Genomic DNA, 27,477 nt, shown 5'->3' with positions numbered 1-27,477 from the left:
TAGTTACTCAAAGAATGTAATATATTATTCATTACTAGTTACTCCTTTCAAAAGTAATATTGTTACTTATTACTTTCTGGCAGCAGTAATTAGTTACACTACTAGTTACATTACTTTTTCTTCACGCCCCACAGAAGTTGTAACTGTGTATCTTCCACATGAAACTCATCTAGAATGTTACTAACAACATATTTCTGCCTCATCATTTGATCAAAATCCTCATTGGATCGCAGTCAGAAGTTATTACAAACACTCAATAGTGATTGATAATGACATTCAAGTAAAAGTGTTGTATTAATCTCATTAATTGTCATGTGTAGCTTGAAGCTAATTGTATTTTTTCCGTTACCCATATACGATTATATTTCATTGTATTTTAGCAAATCACATAAGTTTGTTAGAAACTGTCTAATTTTAATTATAGTCATATAATGTACCACATGCTGATCAGTGAGATGTGGGTGGGATGTAATGCCAGAGTAAAGTAAAGCCACAATTTACACAACGGTGATCAAATCATCTTTTTATTCCTGACAAAATTAATATAATGCAATATTTTTATCTAATTAATGTAAGCTTTTCCATATTCCAAGCTGCACTGGGAACATCACATGCATGTGTGAATCAGGAAAATTATGATAATAAATCTAGGAATTATTTGATTGTTGGATTTTAAATCAGTGGGGTTAAGGCATCAAAAGCTGTTTTATGGATGATAACTAATATTTTTACTAAAACCTTATTAGTAATTAGTTACACTTCTAGTTACTGCAGAAAGTAATATTATTACAGTAACTAAGTTACTAGTAACTAGTTACAGCCCAACACTGCTCATCAAGGACATATTAGATATGTCTTTGGTTCGTTTAAGAGGGCTTAGAGGCAGTTTATAAGAGACTCATGTATTTGTGAACAGATTTTTGTCATTAACACAAAGATCCAGCTGGGGAAGTTTCAGTTCAGATCATGATTATTTTTCCATATAACCACAGAACTCTGGAGACTGAGATTATATCTGTTGATAAATAGTCCTAAATTTAACCTTGGCAATGTCACATACTTATAAAGATCACCTCTCTTCCTGTCGGTCATCCATAACTCTTCAGCTATACAGATCTGTACTAACTTTACAGGTATATTTGCTCTATATGCTTTTAAAGAGATTTAAACATTATTATTTTTTAACATTTGACTGTTTAACACAGTAGAGAGGAGACAAGCAATAATATAGAAGTAAATGGGAACATCATCTTTTTATCTTTTTTTTTCACTGCCTTCACATTCATACATAGTTTGCAAATTACTGAGATGTTTGAGGACTGACGTCTCTTCCTATTTTGTTCTGTTGTGGATGAGAACTATGTTTATTACACCTGTGCTCCTGTCAGTCCTTCGCCACACCTCGCTTCAGCATTTCACACAGTCACTCACTCATCACCAAAGAAAGAGGAGGGCGGAAATGATGTCATAAAAAATTAATGGAGTCAGTGTACAGAACTTTTCTCGCTCTCAGCATTCCTGTCAGTCATGAGCTTCCAGAGCTGCTGTGTCAGTGACATGTTACTCCACCCTGAATTGGTTTTGATTAGATTAGATTAGATTAGATTCAACTTTATTGTCATTATGCAGATCTACTGATAGTCCAGCACTTAATCTTATTACTGCATTTTTATTGGCCTTCCACATTTATTTTTAGAATCTTGTTTCTATCTTAAAGGGTTAGTTCACTCAGATAGCAAATTTATGTCAAAGTCAAAGTCAAAGTCACCTTTATTTATATAGCGCTTTAAACAAAATACATTGCGTCAAAGCAACTGAATAACAGCAGTTCATTATGGAATTCAGTTATGTCATCTCTGTTCAATTAAATAGTGTCTGTGCATTTATTTGCAATCAAGTCAACGATATCGCTGTAGATGAAGTGATGGAAGAGAAGACAATGCTGAATAAAGTCGTCGTTTTTGCTATTTTTGGACCAAAATGTATTTTCAATGCTTCAAAAAATTCTAACCGACCCTCTGATGTCACATGGACTACTTTGATGATGCTTTTCTTACCTTTCTGGACATGGACAGTATACCGTACACACAGCTTCAATGGAGGGACTGAGAGCTCTCTGACTAAATCTAAAATATCTTAAACTGTGTTCCAAAGATAAACGGAGGTTTTAAGGGTTTGAAACAACATGAGGGTAAGTTATTAATTACATAAATTTGCTATCTGGGTGAACTAACCCTTTAAGGTCTCAGCATGTAAAACAAATAAATAAAGTAAATGTGAATGACACGACTTAAAATCTGACCTTCTTTCTTCTCAGGTATTTTTCAACATTCGTCATCATACTTTCCACCCACATTACAAAGGGAAATTTTTTTAAGAATGACAAATAAACTGATTTATGTGTTTGTTTTTTTTCATTCAAGTGTCTGATCTGATGATATGATTGATAATATCAGTTTTTTCTAAGATAGGATCCCCTATATTTTGATCTATAAAACTCATTTATACAATGAAATCAAATGAAACTATATACACAACTTGTTTTGAAAAGTCAATAACTGGCTTTTATATTTATCAACTTATTGTTCTAAGTTGTTTTTTGGTATTTCATTTTTTGGTTGTGTTTCATGTGTGGAACCCTAAAAAGTAATTCCTTCATGAACTTACCATATTTTTTTTTATAAATAAAGGACACAACAAAAAAACTTGCATTACAATAGTGGGATTGATATAGTATGTCATATCATCTAGTTGCATAAGTTCAGTGCTTTAACTTTTTTGATGTCACATTTAATTTGCTTGCATGATAATACAGTGAACGATTGTCTTGCCTCTCTTTTTTTTCTTTACCACTTCCTCAATGTCTTAGCCTAAATGTTGATGCAGTCTCCATTCAGCAGATTACATCAATGTTAATGGAGGACCTTTTGTCTGGCAATCTGGACGCAGTCCTCATCCTGTCATTTAATGACATGCATGCAAGCTCACAAACATGTATTCATGTATGGACATGCACATGCTTTGCATACAGTACATGTGCATTTAGACAATCTACTGTCCCTGAAAAAAAAAAAAAAAAAAAAAAAAAAACATGAATTCCTGTAATTCTTAAGCCACAACCTGTCATCATCAGTCCACAAACTGCCTCAGTTACAACACTGTTCTGTTTCTCTCTCTTTAGCTTGCTCTTTCTATGTGTTTTACTTTTTCTTGTTGAAAGGCTCTATAGCACTGGATTTAGCTGCAGATATAACTGGACTCAGGCTTATATATAGTGCAGATCTGCATACTCTAATTATTGTTTCATTTCTGAAAGAAACTTTGAGTTCTTTTGGAAATGATTATTTTGCTTGGATGTGACTACTGTGTCAAGGTCTGTCAGTTTGTATAATGATGCATGTGTGTGTATTTTCAGGAAGTTGCAGGCCTCTGGAATCAGATTCGCGCTTGATTTCGCTGCATGCGTGCATGTGTGCGAGGGGATGCTGGTTACTTGAGGATGTTGACTCAGTGTTAGCGATGAAGGACTATATGCAGTGACAGTGTGAGAGAGACGTGCCATAACTGGAAAAAGCATCAGAGAGAGAGAGAAAGTGAGAGAGAGGGAAAAAGAGTTTGAGGTTTTTTTGGTTTTAAGGTTTGTGAATATAATCACCCCTGTAGACACAAAGAAGAGCTTTTGGGGTTCTGTGATTTTATGGACCGCTAGAAGAGAAACATTCAGCAGGAAGAAAAACCGCAATGGCTAAATAATAACACAGCACGGGGGACCACTTTCCCCTGAGAGCATCCGCAACACTCTCTCTCCCGCTTTCTTTCTCCCTCTCGCTCTCTCTCTCTTTTGCCCATGTGTAATTTACAGTATAAACATTGTGTGTCTGTGCTCATTCTCTGTGGCCCTCTGGTGCCGGTCTGACTAACACAATCTCCCATTCTCCCTCCCTTCTTCTCCATTCAGCCCTATTTACAGTGCTCACAGCCTCCACATCCAGCACTGACCAATCAGCGGTCACTTTGGTGCCATTTAGATATTATTCTGTCCAATTAGACGTGTGGTAAAGCTAAAGATAGATCCTGTTGAATAGACCTGGTGCCTGTTTTGATGGCCATTTATGCCAAGCCTGCCACGTTAAAAAAAACCCAGTGACCTCCTGACAAGACGGAGCCTCTGTGTGCTAGTGATTTAACTCGCAGATCGTTAAAACCTCTCAATCAAATAATTATACCATGAATGCCACAGAACAGTGTCGTGTTGTAAAACTCTGACTCGATCACTATTTGAACTTTTCTTAGTTTATCTATTGAGTGGAGGAGAGAGTAGGCATCACATCAGGATCTTAAATGAGTTATATGATACTTACCAGAGGTAATTCTAAGATGTACTTGAAGTTATTTCTTAACATGTTATTAAAAGCTGCCGAGTAACTCATAACTCTAGCATTGTAAGTGGATGCAACAGAAAGCTTTTCATTCTTGTGTGATATGCCTGTGATAAGAGTAAATATATAGGGGAGACCATGCTTGTTGTCAGAATTTTTACTCTGTTTGGCACCGATAGCCTTGTGGGGGGCGCGCCAACATATACTGTCATTGCACTCTGAGTGTCCCGAATTTGAGTCCCAGCTCTTGGACCTTTCCCTCTCTCTCTCCCACTAGGCTTCGTATCACTTGCTATACTGTCCTATCAAAATAAATCTGGGCAATCTCTGTTTCTTTTCTAATCTTTAGGTAAAATTATAAAATGTGTTTTCCTTCTGAAATGGTGTTTCTTCTCTTATGATTTGTTTCTTCTCAGTTTGACTGTTTTGGGCAGACCATTCTTAACCATTCCCTTTTAAGCGTCAGTCTACTGCGAGCTAGGCGATGACTAAAATCAGCACCCTACTTTTATTTTTCATATTCTGTGTTCTGTTTCACTCTGAAATGTTGGTCACTTTGCTTTTATTTTGATCACATTTTCAAGCAGACATTTCGATTAATTATTTTGGAAGATTATTTTCACTGAATTCAAATTTTTTTGTTAACTTGTTGAAACCAGTTCACTGCTCTTTGCACTGCTGACTAAAAACTTGGACTTTTGATTGAAAACCTGTAAATATTAACAGCTGCCTTAATAGTTCCTTAGCATATGCAGTACACATGAGTCCAGATTTACTAAACAGGGCAAATTAGCACGAGACTGAAATTCCATAGCAGTCCCGATGGGTATGGAAATTTCTGCGGGTGATATTGACAACACACAAATTAAAGAACAGAGATGCAACATCTAATTTACATATCAACCAAAGTAATATACCAAGCGCAGTGCAAATTAGCGTAGTCACAAATAAGCAAAGCTGATGCTCAGCAGGTGGAGGTGATCTACTTACGACACAGGCGAAAATCAGAGGCAAAAATAACTCTGGCCATGCCTTTTCAGCACTAATTCTTCATTGCACATCTTTAGTAAATCCTGATAGTACTATTTTAACGCCAAAAGATTGTTTTTGCTTGTGGAAGCTGTTAGTAAATCTGGCCCATGGCCTTTTGAAAACTGATACACACTTAGATATGCATACGTCAGAGAACAGCTAATGCATAAAATCCAGTGGTGTGGGAATCTGTAACAATTTTTTTTTTGCACATGAGTACTTGATCACCTTGGCCTAGATATGGGTGGATATGTGTGTATGTGTGTGTGTGTGCATGTGTGCGTGTGTGATTTCATGCAGTTTTCTCACTGTTAGGATTAGATTGTAAGGTTCTAATACAGATTAGATGCTATTGTTGTGTTAATGCCAGTGATTTAGCCTCTGATAGCTCATATAAAAGGAATGACGTTTCCATGTGTGAATTCAGTTCACCAGTGTGTGGCGGAATGCTTGAATAATAGCTAATCTGATTAGAGAAAAGGTGGGATGTGAGAGGTGCATGCTGGGAGTTTTATCCTCTCATATAAACTCTGTTTGAACTTATATCACTTGCATGCATACAACCTCCTGCCAAAAAAAACATCCCGGAGGATGATGGGACGCTCAGGTTGAACCAGAGCTGACATCACTAGCACGTTTTGTGTCGTAGCGCCACATGCTACATTTCTGTAACCCAATAACCTTTAATCAAGAGAGTCTGTTGTTCAAGACCTTTGCATATCCAATATACGAGAAAGCCTGTTTAGAGTGGAGAGAAAGGAAATTGCTTGCAAACGTTTGGAAAAAATGTGGATTATATCACGGTAATTGTTGCTAATTGGAACTGTTGAGCCAAATCTTTTGAGAACATTAACAAGTAAAGAAACAAAGAAACACATGCTTTCTGAATTAAGTCACAGGGTTCAATTCCTTAAAACAACTGCCATTTATTGATTTATATTTATGTAATATGAAAAGGTGGAGAGAGATTACGAGAGGGCAAGACAGCATAAACATGCTATCACATTCACAGTATTGTGTGTGTAATTACAGGTCTGAAAACACACACGTGTTAAATCACACCTGTGTTTGTGATGTGTGTGTGTGTGTGTGCATATTTGTTCTCAAGGATCTGTATTTACGAGATGTTATTGTCTCAGTCCTCAGAGCTTTTCTGTATAGGAATGATTTACAGTTCCTCTCCAGTCTCCACAGACCAGCAGATATGAGAGATGATCTCATATGATAACGCCCACAGGTTTATGATTTAGGATCTCACTTTTCTACATGAATAAGGTCCAGGCCTGGATGGAGGACACTAGAGCCAATTTATGCTTCCTTACCTTTTGTACAGTGTATTATTTTGTGTGTTTAAGACATAAAATATACATTTCAAAGCCAGAGCTAAAGAATGTGTTCATTTGGATAGTGCTTCAGGCACATGTGAAAGAATGCCAGGTATAAACGACACTGTTGATGCCACAGAGAGACATATGAATGCATCTCAGGTATAATTAAAGAAATGAGCTCATTCCTCTCCTCTCCCACCAAATTTAAAGAGTTATACAGCATTTCGGTGGTGGAAGCATGTTCGATCAACCTTTGCATTTTCTTTTATACTATAATTCCAGCATATGTATGCTCTGTCTAAGCATGTAACAATAGCAAATGCACAGTTTGCTTTTTTTATAGTGAAAAAAAGTGTCATTTAAAGTTACATGACATACAGCCAAGTATTTTACATGTACATTTCTGCTGCATAACAGAACTACAGCTCTATACAGAAAATAAAGTGTTACTCAAAGTTTATTTTAATAATTGGTGTAAATTATAAGATGGTTATCAGGTGGTGACCATAGAGATTTATTGCAAATTTTATTATTGTGTAATCTAATTTACATGAGGAAGATCACATTTATATTCTGATTAGTAATTAATTTACCCCAAAACAAAATCACTATTCACAGATAGTACAGTATGTTAACTGCTAAAAGTTTATTTTTCTCAACAAGGATGCATTTACTTAAGCAAAAAAGAAAACCAACTTTCAGTTGTTTTCTGTTTGTATACTGTGTTTTAAAATGTAATTTATTCCTATACTGAATCTTAGCTACTATTATAACACAGATGAACACAGCATTTATTTGAAATAGAAAGTTGTGGTAACATTATAATGTATTTACTATGATTTTTGATTTACTATGACCCTACTTTTGAATGGTAAGAATATATTAGGGCTGTGTATCACCATCAAAGTCATGATACGATACGTATGACGATACAGAGGCCACGATACATATCACAATACATGGTCCACAATACGATACATATGATAATACAGAGGCCATAGTACTATACATATCACGATATAGAGGCTATGATACGATACATATCACGGTATGGATGCCATGATATGATATGATATATATCACGATATAGAGGGCGTGATATGATACGTATCACAATATGGAACTGCACTGAATTTCACCTCAGAAGAATTTAGTGAAACAGCTGTTTATTAAACACTGCATACTAGGGCTGCACGATGTGTCGTTTAAGCATCGATATCGCGATGTACGAATCCACGATAGTCACATCGCAGGATGTGGGATGTAGGCTGTCGTAGTTGATCCGTTATTCATTAACTGTACGGGCCAGCTGCTCCCCTGCCCTTAACAGTGTGATTCGCGGATTAATTGCACAGCTTAACCATCATAGAGTGAAAGTTTATAATTGACAGGACTGAAAACCACATGCAAGTTTAACAGGGCAGAGAGAGAGCGCGCGAGAGAGACAGAGAGCGCGAGAGAGACAGAGCGCGCGAGAGAGACAGAGAGAGAGAGAGAGAGAGAGAGCGCGCGAGAGAGACAGACAGAGAGAGAGAGAGAGAGAGAGCGCGAGAGAGACAGAGAGAGAGAGCACGCGCGCGAGAGAGAGACAGACAGAGAGTACATTAGAAGTACCATCAATATTTATAGAAATGTATATGGATTTATTTTGCATGTAATTTTTTTTTTCTTATGAATATATATGTATTTTTGTTTTGTTTGTTTCTATTCTGCTATGTACAATGCTTTGGCAATATGTACCTTTGTATGTCATGCCAATAAAGCAATATGAATTGAATTGAGAGAGAGATAGAGAGAGAGAGACCGAGAGAGAGCGAGCCATTTTCAAACAACACGAAATGAGAATGTAAGTGTGCTCACCCCATTTTGTTTGTAAGAAAAAATATCGCAATATATATCGCAGAAAAATAAAATATCGCAATGTCATTTTTTCCCAATATCGTGCAGCCCTACTGCATACTATAGGGCCGTTGCTAACTGTTGGCAGAACAGGCAGTTGACCTCTGCCACAGTACAGTATAGGTAATGACATTTGTTTTATGTTTACATTGTGCACTCCCCACCAGGTACAATATCCTGATTGTTTGCATCTTGTTTTTAAGCCCATAAATAATAATGTACTCGTTCTAATAATTATTTTTTTTAATGTACTCATTCTAATATATTTAAATCATTTTACATTGCTGTTAGGTTATCATTCCGCAATGATAAGCACCCTCTACTACGTTGAAAAAAAAATTAGAAGAGTTCTAAACCAATGTGCTGGCTTCACTGTACCTCATGCACACATGTTTAGTCACACAGATCACGCGCAAAGACATTCTTTTTAGTGCTCCCCCTCAGTTTTATCAATAAAATAGCTTAATCGCTGAAGGGCTATGTTATCTTTCTCAACAAGGAGCTGGTAACATCATAAATTCTATAGCAATTGAATCCACCGATTCACTGTTAATAGAGAAACACGACAAAGTGATGGTAATTCATACATGGCCCCCCCTCATAAGTGAACACTTCATAAATTACACATTTCCGAGAATAGAATATTCAAGTGGAGATCGCTAAACTGCAAGATAACCCGTGTTATCTTGCAGTTTAACAAGTGCGTTTATCCACAATGGAGAGAGCGCACATGCACATTGTTGACAAAAACAAATAAGACACTTAATAGATATTTCCATATCGCTCAAGTGTGAAGCTCTGTCTCGAAACCTGGCACTTTTCTACTCTGTTTTAAACTGTTCTTGTATTCAAATTAAGTGCGGTCCACATCGTCACGTCGTTAACAATAGGACTAAGGTCCGAGCAAGGAGGGGGCCCCTGATTGGCTGTGGAGTAGATTGACTGGAGCGCCAATCGCGAAAATGCCCAACCGCGCCACCATTTATTAGCACTATTATTTTTCTGGAGTTTTGCCGTAAATTCCATGTATAACCATTAGAGATTGAGACGTAACGTTTGAATTTGGTTTACCTAGCAAATGCATTTATTCTGCATTTGACTTTTTAACGAATTGTACCCGTATCTATCAGGTGATCTCTGCGCCTGAGTCCGCATTCACCTCCACTCTTGACTTCGTTCTGGCATAACCTGGAAATCGTCATGCAAAGAACTATCTTCGATAAGTAAAAATGTCAGCTGTTCTAAAACAAATGTGAGAGAGGTGCTCAAAACAAATTTCAACGTAAAAGACAAACAGCAGATAAAACATAGTCAGTAAAATCCCCAGCTATCGGGTTAATTGACTAAAGCTGATGATGGAGTAGAAATTGTGGTATAAAAAGAAAATTTTTAACTATTCATGGACATTAAGCAGTGGGGCAGAATTCATGTTTGCAAATGCATGTGTTAAGACAGTTTCAGCCTGATACGCGTGGCGCGCACCTGCTCGTACAGAGCTTGGCTAAATTTGAGTTATTTTTCACCCATTTGATTAAACGTTCAAATACACATAGTTATGTGTAAAAATGCCCATCTTTTTTTGAGTATCCTCATCAACACAGTCATTTGTGTCTTACATCACCATTAATAGTTAATGATAAAGCATTTGTAGTAGTAGGCTGTATGAGATCCTGGCATTATATAATCTTCACCCAAAAATTAAAATTCTGTCATTATTTACTCACCCTCAAGTTGTTCTAAACCTGTATGAATTTTTTTGTTCTCCTCAACATAACATAATATATTTTGAAGAATATTCATAACCAGAAAGTTTCTGGTCCCCATTGACTCCAATAGTGTATTTATGTTTTATTTATTAATAAAAAAAATTTGGTTACCAGTATTGTTCCAAATATATTATTTTGTGTTCAACAGCAGAGGGAAACTCTGGAAACTACAGGTTTAGAACAACAACAGAATTTTTATTTTTGGGTGAACTATTCCTTTAAAGCAGCCTAATATATCTGCTGTTGCCATTTGTGTCAATATTTTTTTTAAGTAGGTTGATTTGGTATGTATCTTTGTTCTTTTTTCATTTGTGACTGTTTACTTGTGTTCAGTAAGCTTGGTTTTACTTGGGCTAGTATTTTTTTGTGATATTGAAATTAGTAACAAGGAATTTTAGTTCATCAAAAAAGTTTGATGGCATAAAAATCCTATTTATCACACACACACACACACACACACACACACACACACACACACACATATATATATATATATATATATATATATATATATATATATATATATATATATATATATAATTATTGTGATGGGGGGCCCTGCAGTAAGTCATAGCCCCAGGGCCCAGTGAGGTCTTAATCCAGCCCTGTGTATCAAACACACCACTAGCACATATTTGCCAAAAAAATGTACAAATAAAAAAGACAAAAAAGGTTAATTGTTAAAATGATTTCACTGTTAATGTTACTGTTATTTTGCTTCATAGCCTATGTTGAAAATATTGTTTTGGTGAGTAGGCTTATACTGCATTTTCAGCATATATTCTGGTGAGTTCAGCAGCCTCCTTGTCTCTGTTGGAAGTATGTCTGGTAATTTGGTTATATTTATTTGAGCTACAAGATGGATGTGTAGGCTATGTGTATCTTGTGTAACTCTGTTCCTGTTTCAGATCTCCTATTTTCCGCTGTCTGGGACACTCCGTTGAAAGGCAAACTGTATTTACAAGCAACATGGCAAGGAAGGATCTTATTATGTCGTCAGATATCTTGTGCTTCAGTAAGGCCACTAAAGAGCACAACTATAGTAGCCAAGCAACTGTCACCAAGATAGAGAACTAGAGCATAGAAATTTATACTGCAGGATGGGTGATAGCTAAAAGTGTGATAATTTGATTCGACAACTTCTACTTTGTGGCGCACCGCAAATCCTGTAAAGCATGAGACACAAATAGTAGACTCTATTACTGATGGAGACCACACTAGCTCAACTAAGAAGAACTGCTTTAAGAACTGTTTACTCACTTCTTTGAAGAATCCAATGCATTTCTTTAGTAGCATCACTGTGAAAATAACCTTTTTTGAACCATTATTTTTAAGAGTGTAGAGAAACTTCCTCTGCAATACATCTGCTAGAAAGTCTTCACAGATCACAACATATCTTGTGTAATCTTACACACTTTTACATGCTAAATAAAAAAAATAAAAACAAAAATCTCAGGAAGTGCATCTGTGAGTGTGCGACTAACAGATTATTAATCACAGATGACCACACACACACATACCCTCAGAAGACTTCTGCAAGATGTATGGTTGAGATTTTATTATAAGGATGTTCAAACCTACATTAAAATCTGCTGGTTAACTAATTAGTCTTAACAAAGCCCTGTGTAAATAAGCTGTTTCAGGTTCACATTGCCTTCACCAGACATTTTTAAGGGGGTGTTTACATAAGACACATTGTTGCTTTCAGAAACGACTGAAAAGAATGCATGAGATCTTGTGGCACATTTGTAAAACTGCTTTTAACTTGTTTTTTTTTTTATTTTTATTTTTTATCCAAAATACAAATTAAACTGAAATATTATTACAATTTAAACAAACTATTTCCAATTACTCCATCACTCCAGTCTTTAGTGTCACATGACCCATCCGAAATCATTCTAATATGCTGATTTGTTGGTGGTTTTTAATTAAAAAAAAAATTATCAATGTTGAAAATGGCTATGATGCTAATAATTTTTACAGAAAGAGTTTTAAGTGTGTAAAAAACATCTTTGAGGTTTTCTCTATTCTTATTTGAAAAATACAGCCATCAAAAAACAGCATTTATTTGAAATATAAATCTTTATTATTTTTCTTTTGATCAATTTAATGCTTCCTTACTAAATAAATATATGTTAATATGGTGTAACTGAGATGTTTTAAATGGAATGCATTTTAAGACTCCAATTATACCTCCACTGCTAAAATATAAAATCTTTAAAGAATAAATTAATCTAAAACTAGACAGCCTCACTAACTAGCCAAGTGCTAAAGCATTGCAACTTTTTCTTAAAAAAAAATATTAACAATTGATTAGCTTTTTTTAAGCACTTTTTTTTCTATTATTTTTTTTAGGATTACCATTTTTCATAGCCTCGAGCAATGTAAAACTGTCAAACCCACTGCAAGCAATGTAGGCTATGTTCAGTGTTTGCCTGTCTTCTGTCTCTAGGATGTGGTGGTATGTTTTCACACAGGTGTTTGGTTGAAGGTGAGTCCTCAGTCACTTGGGTCCATTGTGTGAGATCAACCCAGCATATATACACTTTCCTCCTGCTCCAGGATGTTTCAAACAACCTTTTAATACCCATTACTGGACCGCCTTCAGAGCAAACATCGCTATTGATGAACAAACTCAACATAAGCACCCAAACCACTTGCTTCCACTTGAAAAATCACTCTCCTTCAGACAATACTTTCACATACAACTGTTATTCACATCACATTCCTCTCATTCATTCTCTCTGTTTTTTTCTTTTCTTCTGCTCCTTCTCTTTTCCATAAACTCTGCAGTGCTGTGCAAAGTTCACAGATAAGGTAGTGTGTGCTTTAAGGGTCATATAGACCTCACCTGCACACAAGGTCATCTTTAGCTGAACTCGTATCAGCCTGTGACCCCTCGACCTCCACCCCTCTCAACCCCAACCCATGATTCCTTTTTTTTTTCTCCCTAGTCTGTGCTGTTCAAGCTGTCCAGTCATTACATAAGTGCATAAAGACGCTATTCAGTCCAAGAACAGACTGCTCATTCTGTACACTTCAACCTTAGCTTATATAACAATAAGCACAGCCCAAAAAGGGGGCTTGGAACAACGGGGTCCAAAGTCCAAACATTAAGTCCCAAGTTGCAAATATCAAAACAGAGTTTAAAACCTTTGTTTGTGAGGACAATTCCCCAAGAGGCCAAATTGCTTGATCAACACTGGCTAAGGCATAGTCCTCTGTTCACACACCGATTATGCTCCGAGTAGACTTTCGCACTGCTCAGGTTGGAGTTGTGAGCCAGGCAAGGCTCTCAGCGGTGCCCGAATGAGCACAGCAAAATAAAAGGCCAGAATATGAGACTCTCTAGTGAGTCAGCCAATTTTTCAATGTGATGACATACCACACCAAACCTGTGATTTCACATGGAGCCTGTTTAGTTTTCAGAATAACTCTCTACCCTGTCATTGCCATTATAACCAAGGTAGTATTGTGCTGTGTAAGTTTTTTTTTCTTTTTCTCAGGCACAAGTTATATATATATAATCATATTTCAGAATATATACATATTTGTGTGTGGGTGGGTTAGGGACAAAGCCGTTCTTTTAGCTTTACACAGTTTGTGCATCGACATACATTTTTGTCTAATGAAGGCAATCGTGTTCAGTCTGTATTGTTGGTATTGTGTGTGTGTGTGTGTGTGTGTGTGTGTGTGTGAGCGTGTGAATGACAATATGAGTACATGCCTAGAAGTGTGATTTCCGTGTTTACTTTTCAGTACTGGTCAACCTCAGACAGGACCAAGAGAGCTCATGTTTTCAGTCATTAACACAAGAGGCATAATATGCAGAGTTTACATCTAACCAAGAAAAATAGAGTGTGTTTGTCCTTCTGCTGTCGAGTGGGAGTTTATCCTTAGCAGCCGTGGTCAATGTCCACCAAGCCGGCCAGGACAGCATGCTGAGAGATTCTGCTGCATGCCAGTACAACCAGACACACACTAAAAAAAAAGCACATCACTTAATTAGATGCAAAATGTTTAAATATATATTTTTTTAATTTAGAAGATGTTTATTTAAGTGGTACATACCCATGGGCAGTGTGATTTAAAAAAATGTTTTGTTTTGTTTAAAGTAAGAAAGTGCTTGTTTAAATTGTGATATGTTTGAATATTTAATTTTGCACTTTTCATTACTTCAAATTTCATAAGAGTAAAGTTAACTAAAGGAAACTGAACTCATCTTGAAATCAAATTGAATCTTGACGAATCAGAGCCTGATATACCACTGAAGCCAGAGTCTTGTTCTGTAAAAGCCGACAGAGCTAAAACTGAAACTTACAGACAGACAGACAAATGACAAAGAGATTAAACTGGAGAAGAGGGGAAACGTCTAAAGCAGCTGATCTTGTGCCATCACCCTTGACAGAGCTAATAAGACTAAATAATTCCCTCTGGCACACACTCAAAGACATTTAGTCAATAATACATAGTGAATTATTGTGTATTAACACCATCCCCCTCGTCCAATCCTCTTTTCTTTCTTCATCAGTGGCTGTCTGGAGTGCTGAGATGAGTCTCTGGTCACCAGCCGCTAACCGTCCAGAGACTCTCTAAGTGCGTTGGCTTTAGAGGAAGAAGTCAAGAGCCTGGGAGATGCTATCACCACCAACCAGCTGAGACCAGAGCGGAAACCAGAACAGAAACAAAGAGAGACAGAAAGAGAAAGAAACAGCCATGGGTTTTGGGCGGTGGTTAATAGAAATAAAAGACAGATCATAATTCTTCAAAAGGGCAATAGGCTCACAGCCAGTCTGTCACAGATGTAACATGACATGTGAAGAATTTTCTGTGGTGTGCAGAGCACACATGCACAGAGAAAACTATTTCCAGTTGAGATGTCCCTGAAGCTGAATAACATTTGGAATAATGGCTTTAAAATGAATAATAAAAAATTTGGATAATAGTTGTTGCATATTTTCTAGTTTTTGTTCATCAGGGTTTTACTGAACATACTACAGATCAGTGGTGAGTGAAGCCAATGCGAATAAAGTGTACACGTTGTAATTTTAAGTAATTTTTTTTTTTTTTGGGTGCATGTCTCAAAAAATCAGACTGGTTAACAGTGTTGGGGGTAACGCCAGTTGTGTAATTCGATTACTTTTTTTTTTAAGTAACTAGTAAAGTAACACATTACTTTGTAAAGGTTACACAGAATACAAAAATCAGTGCATGTTTGAACACAGTTGTGTAGCCTCAATGTATGAAAACAACCAGCCTATAATGGTAAAAATACACCCACTCATTGTTTTATAATCCCAAAATCTCTCCACATTAGCAGTTCCAGTTTTCTCACTACTATGATGACATAGTCGGTGAAAGTCCTGCCCGTTTGTGATGCTCTCTTTATCATTAGCATATACACAGCCCTGAGTGAGAAGCTGCGGTCTGCCATTACTGTTCTCTTGGTGTAGCTGCTGGAGGCAGGCCGTAGCCAGCAATGAGGTCACTGGGGTCCGGACCTTGGTAAAATTTTCATGTTCAAAAATAAAATTTGTTCTCTGACTAATTTGCTGTTAAACTCCTCATATTGAATGTCTGCATGTATAATTCAGTTTTATTCCGAATGTTTAGCATCCGTGGTATGAAAATGATTTGCTGCAAGATGCTGCCGAGGTGAAAGAGTCTTCGGAGAGTTGTGAGCGAGAGCGCGGACACAGACGCAAGCTATTATAAGGGTTTTTTGACTTAATTTGACACAATTTGACAAGTTAATAAGTTGCTGTTTAGGGTCAGCAATATCTTCATCTCATCTAATCTCCAAAAGATTTGAAAAAAATGTTGTTTTATTTTATTCATTTATAGGTTTTTGTTTATTTTAATAGCAATAACTGGGAACATTGCATCGCCAGCACTTAAACTGGCAGTAATCAAAAAATCAGACTGGTTAACAGTGTTGGGGGTAACACCAGTTGCGTAATTCGATTAATTTTTTTTTTTTAAGTAACTAGTAAAGTAACACATTACTTTTTAAAGGTTACACAGAATACAAAAATTAGTGCGTGTTTGAACACAGTTGTGTAGCCTCAATGTATGAAAACAACCAGCCTATAATGGTAAAAATACACCCACTCATTGAATAAAATAAAACAACATTTTTTTCAAATCTTTTGGAGATTAGATGAGATGAAGATATTGCTATATATATATATATTGTAACACAATACAAACTTCATAATCACGGGAAGAAGGAGGCGGGAACCAGGGGACTTTTAAATCAAAACTTTAATGATAAAATAAACACAAAACACCCCGACAGCCCCCATGGACGACTGCTGCACACAAGCAAAAACCAAACACAAAAAAAAGTCCAAGCCTGGTCCTCTCTCATTCTTCTTTGTAGTTACTCCTCCTCTTTATACTTCCGGAGCTCCTCCGTGGGAGTCGAGACCGGTGAGTGGCACAGGTGTCGCTCATTTCCAAATCACTCCAACGGCCTCGCTCATGGTTGCATGAATAATAAACAACCGATAATATTATCCACCCCATAAATATAGTAACATATTAACATATATATAATAGGGTATGATTTAAAAATGAGCATCCCTCCAAAACAGAGAAAACATCTTTCACAAACATCTACATTTCTGTCTCTTTTAAAGTGTTAATAGTGTATATAATTAGTTGTATTTATAGGGGTTATTATAGCACAATTCTATAATAAGGGGGCTATTATAGAAAAGCACTGGCTCTTTACACTAAGTGTAAATAGCGTATATTCTTAGCGATAGATGCTATTTACTCTAAGTGAGTGGAAATTAAAATTTTAATTTAAAATAATAAATGGATGCCACCCTATTGGGGCAATAAAGCCCTCCATACACTTATCCTAACTCTACCCGATACTTGATATTAAACTTTTTTTATTATATTCTTAATTTTCATTGGAAATAAATGCTTTTCTGATGTGATTTTTTTTTTTTGAAAAGGGAGAAAAAAGTTTGCCAAAAGGCAGGTTCGAACCCAGGTCGATTGCGGCAAAATGGACACATCATATGTTTTACCATCTGCGCCACTGGAACTGACCATTGTTGGATGTCTTAGGCAGTTTGGACTATCCGAATCACACATTGGTGGTTCAAGTTATTTGTAAATAGCTTCAGCCAACAAGGCGGGCTATTTACACTTAGTGTAAATAGACACTCAACTATAGAAACCCCCTGGACCTCACTAATTTTCAAAGCCTGGCTACGGCCATGGCTGGAGGTAAAGAGCCATTAAAAGTGTTGTGTGTTGGGATGCACCAATGAACAGAGAAGTCTCCGTAGACTGCTGAGGACAAAGTGGTTAACTTTCAATTTTGAAGGAAATGTCCCGGGAAGAAAACCCCGGAAAAATCCTATACATTTGTGCTAACATTTTACATCGGACTGCCTCACAAATGAGGGTCAGTCTAGCGCTGGAGTTATGCAAAGATTGCTTCTGAAAGAGATTGATACCAATGCTTTGTGTGCAAACATCCAGACTACAGACAAAGTAAGCATCATGCATCATTTCTGGTCTTCCAAAAGATCTTCTTGGCTCTCTGTAAAGCTAAGGTTGCTGAAGCTACCATTGTCTCTGCCTGTTTTCACTAATGCTGCCTTCACGCGCTACCAGAATGATCGTGAATAGGAATTTGGTAGTTAAAAATTGCATTTGGAAGCAATGTGAGGTCAGTAACACAGTCACCATCAGTTACTTGCTTACTTGCTTATCTTCAAGGGTGCCATGATTTTGCCAAGTAAGACATGTTCCTGGATCAACATCTTTTGATGATCCTGGATCAACATTATTGTCCAAAAATATAGACTTAAACCAATCCCTACCCCTAAACCTAACCCTACCCATAATTTATTCCTAAAATCAGTGGGAAATGATAGCTGATTAACAAGGGTGTAGAAGCACCTAATCCTGATCGTAAGCCTAAAACAGACATTTCCTGAAAAGTTATCTCTCAATTCTGATTGGCTGATTGGAATGTTGTTCCAGGATCAACAAGGATGCTGATCCAGGAACATGTTGTACTTGGTCAAATCACACTCACCATAATGAGAAGCTAGAAATTTAAGATAATGTTCTTGTTTATGTTTACTAATGAACTTAGTAAACATTACCTAATGATTAACGTGTTTATTTAATGTCAATTGAAATGCTTACAAATGTCAGTAAACTTTCAGCTTAGATGATCTTTATTTGTTGGTCTTTGTTTGTTGTGTAGACCTCTATTCACACATCTTTACAAATCATTTACTAATCATTTATTATTATTATTATTTGCAGTATCCAATCTAAAGTGGAAACTGTTCATCATTTGAAAATATTTACAAACGTTTATTAATCATTTGTTCCTTCATGAGCTTATGAGCAGTCATCTCAATGGCAAAAAGTGTCCCCAAAAGACTTGAATTTACCCTATTCAAACATCTTTACTAATCATTTATTAATCATTTGTTCAGTCTAAAGTTGAGACTATTCAACATTTGTAAATGTTTAAAAATGATTACTAATCATTAATATTTTTATGGATATTGGAATTTTAGCTACTGTAACAAGGTTTGTGTAAAAGGTGGCTGGTTAAATTAAGCTAAATGCTTGCTAAAGACTTAACAGATTGTAATTTTGGTGCAAAAATATGCTTTTATTGCCTCAACACTCATAGCAGTACAGTACCTTCTGTATATCATTAAACAGGACATTACTTGAATTATACATAAACAGTTGAAAACAAATCAATTTATGCTTGTTAATTCATCAAAACAATATAATATATACAGATTGAACAGTGTTCACTTATAGTAATCAAATTGATCCATGTACATTACTGACACCTTAACCAACCCTTAAACCAACCAGTACCACCAAACCTGTCCCTAACCTTACCAATATCACACCTCAGTTGCAGCAGAAGTGTTGTGCATTAACACAAGCTTTCAATCATTTTATAACAGCTGTTAAAAAGAGCTTGATCATATGGAATTGAAAGTTTATTGACATTTGCAAGCATTTTAAAATTACATGAAATAATGATTTGTTAAACAATATAATAATGTTTAATAAATTTATTAGTAAACATTAACAAACACATTACCCCAGGTTTCTAACTCTTTAAATATATGTTAACTAATGATACATTAAGCAATATATAATGTTTGTTAATGATTTATTAATGAAAGTTATTATACAGTGTAACCAAAATGACACATTGCAAATTTGTGTTTAATTTTTGTTATTGCTGAATAGTGTTGAACTTTCTTATCCTGTGTAATATTCTTCATGCAATTAGTTTGAGCTGCTCTACAGACATGAATTTACATTTCTTTCAGCCTGAGGTGTATTCATTTCACTTTTGGTGTGAAAGGCTTTTACAATTGTACATTTTTTATATTAAAAATAAACAAGCAAGCCGGGCCCAAATTTAAAAAAGTAACTAAAAAGTAACATAACACCTTACTTTCCATAAAAAAGTAACTAAGTAACGTAATTAGTTACTTTTTTAGAGATTAATTCAATATTGTAATGCCTTAATTTTAAAAGTAACTTTCCCCCACACTGCTTGTTAAGAGTAACATTGAGATTACATTATATACATTACATTATATTTTTTTAAAACCTTTAAAATAACGTCGAAGTATATTTTAAAAAAATATACTTCTTCTGCCTCAAAAACAGGCTGATTATACTTGCACACTAATAAGGTTTCTTGTCGACCAGCCCTCTGTCCAATCAGTGCAGATGACTACTCATTGAGGTAATATTGTCATGTAATTTGCTGATTCATATGGAGTTTCCAGTTAATGTCTGAAACTGGAATCCGTCCAGACACAAAGATCAGGTCTGACTTGCTGCTGCATGGCAGATTTAGGGGATTATGAAGACAATAGGCTCAGACTTTCTGAAGCTAGTCTTGTTGCTGCTGTGAGATCACATCTTGGATGTTTGTGTATTTAGGGACAAATAGGATACGAGGAGGTGTGTTTGTGGCTGTTTGAGTGGTCACGTGTGAGACTGATCGCTCTATCCATTCGCCCTGTTGTGTGTGTTTATGTGGCGTGCATGTCTAAGAGTACGGTTTAGGGCTTTGGTTGGCAGTGTGATGCCATGTCTTATTCTCCTTGATTTATGAAGTTTGAGAAGGAAAACTCCCATAATCCCCCATCTCTCACTGTCAACATTATAATACCACAAACACAGAGCAAACACAAACACATGTTAAAGAACATCTCTCTGACACCCGTGCTCTCTCATCTTCGCTCTTTTCCATGTGTATTTTCTCCCTGACAGTGATTGTAGTGTGTTGTTCATGTTCGTGTGATTGATGGAGTTGGTTGGTTCTCCTCAGCTAACCCTGTTGGTTGGCTCATCTCAGGGTGTGTGGGTCTTATGCCACTCCTCTACAACCTCCTAAACACTCAACCCCCTTAAATCTCTCACATTCCTGTCTGCACACACACACACACACACACACACACACACACACACCTTATGATAGTGTGTGATGTTCAGTTCTCTCTCCATGCTCCATGGCACCCGACCACCAAAACATGGGACTTGTGCAATCCAGACAGTTTTTAGGTTATTAAGAACAGTGACAAATGGAATTGCTATCGTTTAAATGTACTTATTAATTCACGTAGGCTACTTATTTTTTTATGCAAAATGACACATTTTTAAACCAATTTTCTTGGTACTCTATCAGCATACAGTATACAGTTCGTTTACAGGAAACTAAATGCTAAATGTGTTAAATGCTAATTAATCATTTGTTGAAATTGGCTACAAAAAAGATATTGATGTAATGTTCAGTATGTTTGACGATAATTAATATATTTGTATGATATGTATGATATTAAATAGCCCATTATAGACTTTTCAACAAAATGGAAACTTTGAAACAATTCACAGCTGTATAAAAGTTTAGTAAATATAAAAACAGTAAAAAAAAATATGTTTTTAAAATATAAATATTTTGTAATAACAATATACACTACTGGTCAGTAAATTGGGGTCAGTAATTTTTCTTTCTTTCTTTTTTTAAATAAAATACTTACTAAATAATACAATACTTTTATTCAGCAAGGATGTGTTAAATTGATAAAAAGTGATAGTAAAGAAAATATATTATTAGAATATATATTATTATAATTTTTTTTTTTATATAAATGCAGTTCTTTTTCACCTTTTATTCATCAAATATATTAGACAGCAGAACTGTTTCCAACACTCATAATAAATCAGAATATTAGAATGATTTCTAAATGATCATGTGATAGACTGGATGTTACATGTGACACTGAAGGCTGGAGTAATGATGCTGAAAATTCAGCTTTGCATCACAGGAATAGATTATTATTTTTAAGTATATTCAAATAGAAATCTATTATTTTAAGTTGTAATAATATTTCACAATATTACTGTTTTTTCTGTATTTTTGATCAAATAAATGCAGGCTTGATGAGCAGGAGAAACTTCTTTCAAAAACATTAAAAATAGTAATGTTTCCAAACTTTTGGTCTGTACTGTATATACAGTACAGACCAAAAGTTTGGACACACCTTCTCATTCAAAGAGTTTTCTTTATTTTCATGACTATGAAAATTGTAGAGTCACAGTGAAGGCATCAAGGGCTATTTGACCAAGAAGGAGAGTGATGGGGTGCTGCGCCAGATGACCTGGCCTCCACAGTCACCGGACCTGAACCCAATCGAGATGGTTTAGGGGTGAGCTGCACCGCAGACAGAAGGCAAAAGGGCCAACAAGTGCTAAGCATCTTTCGGGGAACTCCTTCAAGACTGTTGGAAGACCATTTCAGGTGACTACCTCTTGAAGCTCATCAAGAGAATGCCAAGAGTGTGCAAAGCAGTAATCAAAGCAAAAGGTGGCTACTTTGAAGAACCTAGAATATGAGATATGTTCAGTTGTTTCACACTTTTTTGTTATGTATAGAATTCCATATATAATTCCACATGTGTTAATTCATAGTTTTGATGCCTTCAGTGTGAATCTACAATTTTCATAGTCATGAAAATAAAGAAAACTCTTTGAATGAGAAGGTGTGTCCAAACTTTTGGTCTGTACTGTACTGTATATATATAGTGTGTGTGTGTGTGTGTGTGTGTAGTTAGGTCGTATATATTTGGACACGGCACATTTTTATTATTTTTGCTGCTGACCAAAACATATTCAAGTTACAGTTATATAATATGGGCTTAAAGTGCATACTCTGAGCTTTAATTTGAGGGTATTCTATTCAATTGGAGGAAAAGTTAAGGAATTACAGCTTTTTAATATGTACCTTCCCCGTTTTTCAAGAAACCATAAGTAACTGGACTCAAAAGCTGTTTCATGGACAGGCGTGGGCTATTCCTTCATATTTCTACATCAGTTAAGCTGGAGTTGATTTTAAGTGTTCCATTTGCATTTGAAAGCTGTTACTGTGAACCCCATCATACAGGCAAAGGAGCTCTCCTTGCAAGAGAAACAGACAATTGTTAGGCTTCAAACACAAAACAATCAATCAGATAGATAGCAGGAACATCCAGAGTGGCCAAATCAACAGTTTGGTACATTTTGAGAAAAAGGAATGCACTGGTTAGCTCAGCAACATAAAAAGGCCTTAACATCCACAGTGGACAATGGTTGTGGATGATTGGACAATCCTCTCCATTGTAAGGAACAACACTTTCACCCTTCAAGTGATGGACACTCTCCAGGAGGGAGGTGTGTATCTGACAAAGCCTACAATCAAGAGAAGACTTCACCAGAGCAAATACAGTTCTGGAACAGCATTCTTTGGACAGCTGAAATAAAGATCAACCTGTATCAGGATGACGTTTACGAAAGGCTTAGAAAAGCTCATGATCCAAAGCATACAACATCATCTGTGAAACATGGTGGAGCAGTGTGATGGCATGAGTATGCATGGCTTCAGTGGCACTGGTGTTTATTGATGATATGACAGAGGACAGAAGCAGCTGGGTGAATTCTGAAGCGTACAGGGATATACTCTCTGCCCATATACAGTCGAATACAGGAAAAAGTTTGTTGGGTGGCACTTCATAGTACAAGTCAGTCTCCTGATTTCAACCCAATTGAGCATTCATTTCACTCGTTGAAGACAAAACTAAAGACCCACAAACAAACAACAACTGAAGTCAGCTGCAGTAAAGAGCTGGCAAAGCATCACAAAGGATGAAATCCAGTCTTTGAATGTACAGCGTTTTCTCCCACCATCAATACCACGACTGAGGTGCCCATGAGCAAGGCACCGAACCCCCAACTGCGAAGTGACGAAGTGGATATCGTCTTCTTTGGAAGGCCAAACACAGTAGTTTCACTTTCACAACAAAACACAGTGTCTCCACAACATGGCGGCAACAACACTACTACAGCGAGAATAAAAGTTACACCTTCTTTGTTTGCATAAACATTTGGGCAGCGTTATGCAAATCTTTCCACATCGTGACGTAGACATGTGGGGGCGTGTTTAAACAAAGTCTTAAATTTTATAAAGAATATCTCTATGGATTTGAGAGTTTAGTCTTTGCAAATTTACAGATCTCTTTTATGCACCAAGAGCTTCTAAGGCATTTGGACTATCGTGCAATGATTCATTTAGTTTACCCATTTAGAGGGGTGTGTGTGTGTGTATGTGTGTGTGTAGTTTAAGAACTTGTGTAGAACTGAGCTTTTGTGGCCTGTTGTTAGGATTATGAGTTTGTGAAGGACCATGCAGCAAAGACAGGACCAGGCTGCCTGTATGATGAATGACTGCTGAATTAATACTCCACTAGACCTTCATATTACTCTTCCATTTAGAACATTTGTCTTCCAGCCCCAAGGAAATATAATATGTAAAGCAGTAACACATGGAGTGTGTGTGTGTGTCCTAATAAGTAAATATATGAATCTGACATGCTATCAGGCAAAATAATTATCATTGTTTGTATGGAATATGGATCTGTCATCATTCAGTCTGTTTTTAGTCCATTTACTACACCCGAGGGTTTGTGTGTATATGTGGATGCTGTTAACCTTTAAATCAAGAGTAGTTTGGGTTTTATATATTTCTATAATGGCTGATGGAACCTCTATAGTTGGCATCTAGCAAAGCTACTATTGTGGGGAATCACATGTTAACCTCCAAAAATGCTGCTATTCAGCCAAAACAAAGCAACCATAATCGGCCAGAGTCAACCAAATCCCATAACACTGCTCCCCCACATACGCACACGCACATGCACATGATCCAGAGCTGCACAAGAACCCATCTGCTCCCACCTCTGTCCTCCCAATCCCAAAACATCACATCCCCCACACACAATGATACACACTAGACCTTGTGTCCACTCACCTATGAGAGCAATTACTGCAGATAAGAGCTAAAAGAAGAGAAGGGAAGGAGAGAGTGGGGTTTGGATGAGAGCTGTGCATTAAACGTCCAAAGAAAAGAAACTCTAGCTTCTCTCACACTAGTCTCTTTCAGCAGGAGATGGCAATTACTGAATGTCATGATGCTGCTCTTCTCTTCTCCCTGTTCACTCCCTCTCATAAATAAGGGTCTCTAGGATAAGAGCCTCTAGAAATTGCATCCATGTCCAGAAATGTATTCAGGCTGGAACCATGAGAGAATCAGAAACATACTTTTGCTTTTCGTGTTTGTGGAGTTAGTGTTGAGGTTTTGTTTTGGGCTTTCCCACGACTGAATTTGATCCCTCCTTTTTTGCTCTTCCTCTTTCCTGAAAGTATGTGATTTCTCTGGCTCCTCTCCACTCTTCTCTATTCTATCCTTTCAGTCAGGTCACTCGGTGCCTGCCAAAAAACACTTTCTTGTCATTTTACATTTCTCCAATTTAGTTCTCTGTCAAGTGCACAAGTAGTTTGGTTTAGACAGACAAATGGAAAATATTATGTAGAGGCTGTATTAATCCATGTGTTTACAAGAACATAGAAATACGTGTCTCCCCAGATATAATGCCTGCTACAGCTAATGGGAGTGTTTGTGTTCTATACTGTAGGGAGTTTTTCTTCCTAATCTGACCCTTAAAAGTAACTTTTATTGGTGTTACAATGCAGCTAGGTTAAGGTACAGTAAAGGTGCATTCAGTAGATTTGTGCTATATTTTAAAAATGTTATACTTATTCAGACATAAATTGTTTTTGTAAAATGTCATCAAACTGACATGAAATTTTGCTATGCTTAAATTAAATCATCTGCATTATTTAATTAATGCAAATCCTCACACTCATTGGCTCCCTCTTTAGATATACTATAGTGTAGTGTAGTTTGGCGATGTGTTGAGTGAAATTAAACAACAGAACATACTTACTACTGTGCTTTAAGACAATAGGAGAATCAGTACCTGCACTGTACTGTACCTGTTACAAAAAATGGGCTGAAGCTGAAAGACAGACAAAAATGAGCGTAAGAGGAACATTTTGATGACAGAGGAAATCCAGAGTAGTGACGCTCAAGTAGTTAGAGCTGACAGCATCTGACATTGGGGTATTGGTTCTTAAACCACACGAAGAACAGTGATGCTAATGCTAGCTAAAGAACTACTGAATGTATTTATTTATTTCATTTTTTTTTTCATTTTTACAGAGTAGGTGTAAACTAAGGATGTAACTAACTAAAATTAATTTATGGAAATACTATCTTATACCTAAATGATATCACATAAATTGTGAACACATGAAATTGTGTACATACTGTACTGAGATACAGTATATCACATAATTGTCTGTGAGAGACCTAAACTCAAAAAGACATAAAAAAGTGCAGCAGAATGCTATTTAGTGACTTTAGAGGAATTTAATGTGTTGTCTGTCTGCCAGTCATTTTGTCTGTGTTTGTTGACATATCTTGAAGGGTGGTGTTTTGAAGAGAGGTGGCAGGCTAAATCGGCAGCTAAGTCTGGGAGAAGTTCGCAAAATAGCTAACAAGGTGTCCTGACATTTTATCCTACTCGTCAGATTTTCCTACCAGGGTTTACTGCGAATGCGCATCAATACTGCACCCTTTTTCTCATGCTGAACAACAATATTTAGTGTATCTGCATTACTGTAAGGGTAAGTTTAGGCTTAGGACAGGTGTAGACGTTTAAAATAACTCACAATCTAATAGGTAGGAAAAATTATTTATTGTTGGTTTCCTGTAGCTGTATCCCTTCTAGCTTCAACCGTAAATATAACACATAATTACTGTATTTGCATTACTGTAAGGGTAATGTAACATCATAACGTCATAATCAATTTTCCAATTATCAAGTTTCCAATAAAAACTTTAATAACAAAATAAACACAAAACAGCACGACAGCCCTCACGGGCGACTGTTGCGCACAAACAAAACCAAAACACAAAATAAAGCCCAGGCCTGGTCCTCTCTCCTCCTTCACTGTCGTAGCTCTCCTTTTATCCTTCCGATATCCTCCATGGGACTCGAGACCGGTGAGTGGCACAGTCGCTCATTTCCAAATCACTCCACTGGCCTCGCTCTGTTCCCACGTCTCTCGGCCCTGCCCCACTCATTACAGGTAGGTTTAGGGTTGTGGTAGGTGTAGATGTTAATAAACCATAATTTAATAGTTAGTATTTTTCGTTGTTGAATTGTACTACCCACTGTTTTGATGGGAGGTAGCAAAATCTGACAGGGTAGCACAAATCGACAGAACACCGGCATCTTTAATTTGTGGCTCAGTGGATGAAATTGGGACTGTTCACGCAGACAAGCAAAAACCATTAGTCAGAAAAATTTGTAAATGTTCACTTATTTTTCTTCTGGAGTTTAACTTTTTATAAGACTCTATCACATAAATTAACAGTTAGCTTGCACTAGTGAACAGAAGCACATGATATTAGCATCAGGCACGAAAGGCGCAGTAAACAAAACGTTTAACTTTTATCTTTAAAAAATATTGTTTTAGACTCCACTGACTCTCATTATATGAATCACAACAGTTCAAAATATCTTCTTATGTTTTCTTGCAGGTTTAAAACAACTTGACACTGACAGATGAAGAATCTTTGCACTACTGTATCTCTTTTACCCAGCC

At 36.5% G+C, this 27,477-nt stretch overlaps 1 protein-coding gene across 1 annotated transcript in view; it reads right to left on the bottom strand.

The window, feature by feature from the left end:
- zgc:103601 (Arylamine N-acetyltransferase, pineal gland isozyme NAT-10) overlaps positions 1 to 22,018 on the bottom strand; it is a 149,025-nt gene extending 127,007 nt beyond the window's left edge. The window contains exon 1 of the mRNA XM_059532218.1: positions 21,978 to 22,018. Within this exon, the coding sequence (XP_059388201.1) occupies positions 21,978 to 21,985 (8 nt within the window). The 5' untranslated portion in view covers positions 21,986 to 22,018. The remainder of the gene's footprint in view (positions 1 to 21,977) is intronic.
- Positions 22,019 to 27,477: the final 5,459 nt, after the last annotated feature.

Source organism: Carassius carassius, chromosome 3 (assembly GCF_963082965.1).
Source record: "Carassius carassius chromosome 3, fCarCar2.1, whole genome shotgun sequence".
Classification (NCBI taxonomy): Eukaryota; Metazoa; Chordata; class Actinopteri; order Cypriniformes; family Cyprinidae; genus Carassius; species Carassius carassius.
This window is presented reverse-complemented; position numbering and strand designations above follow the sequence as displayed.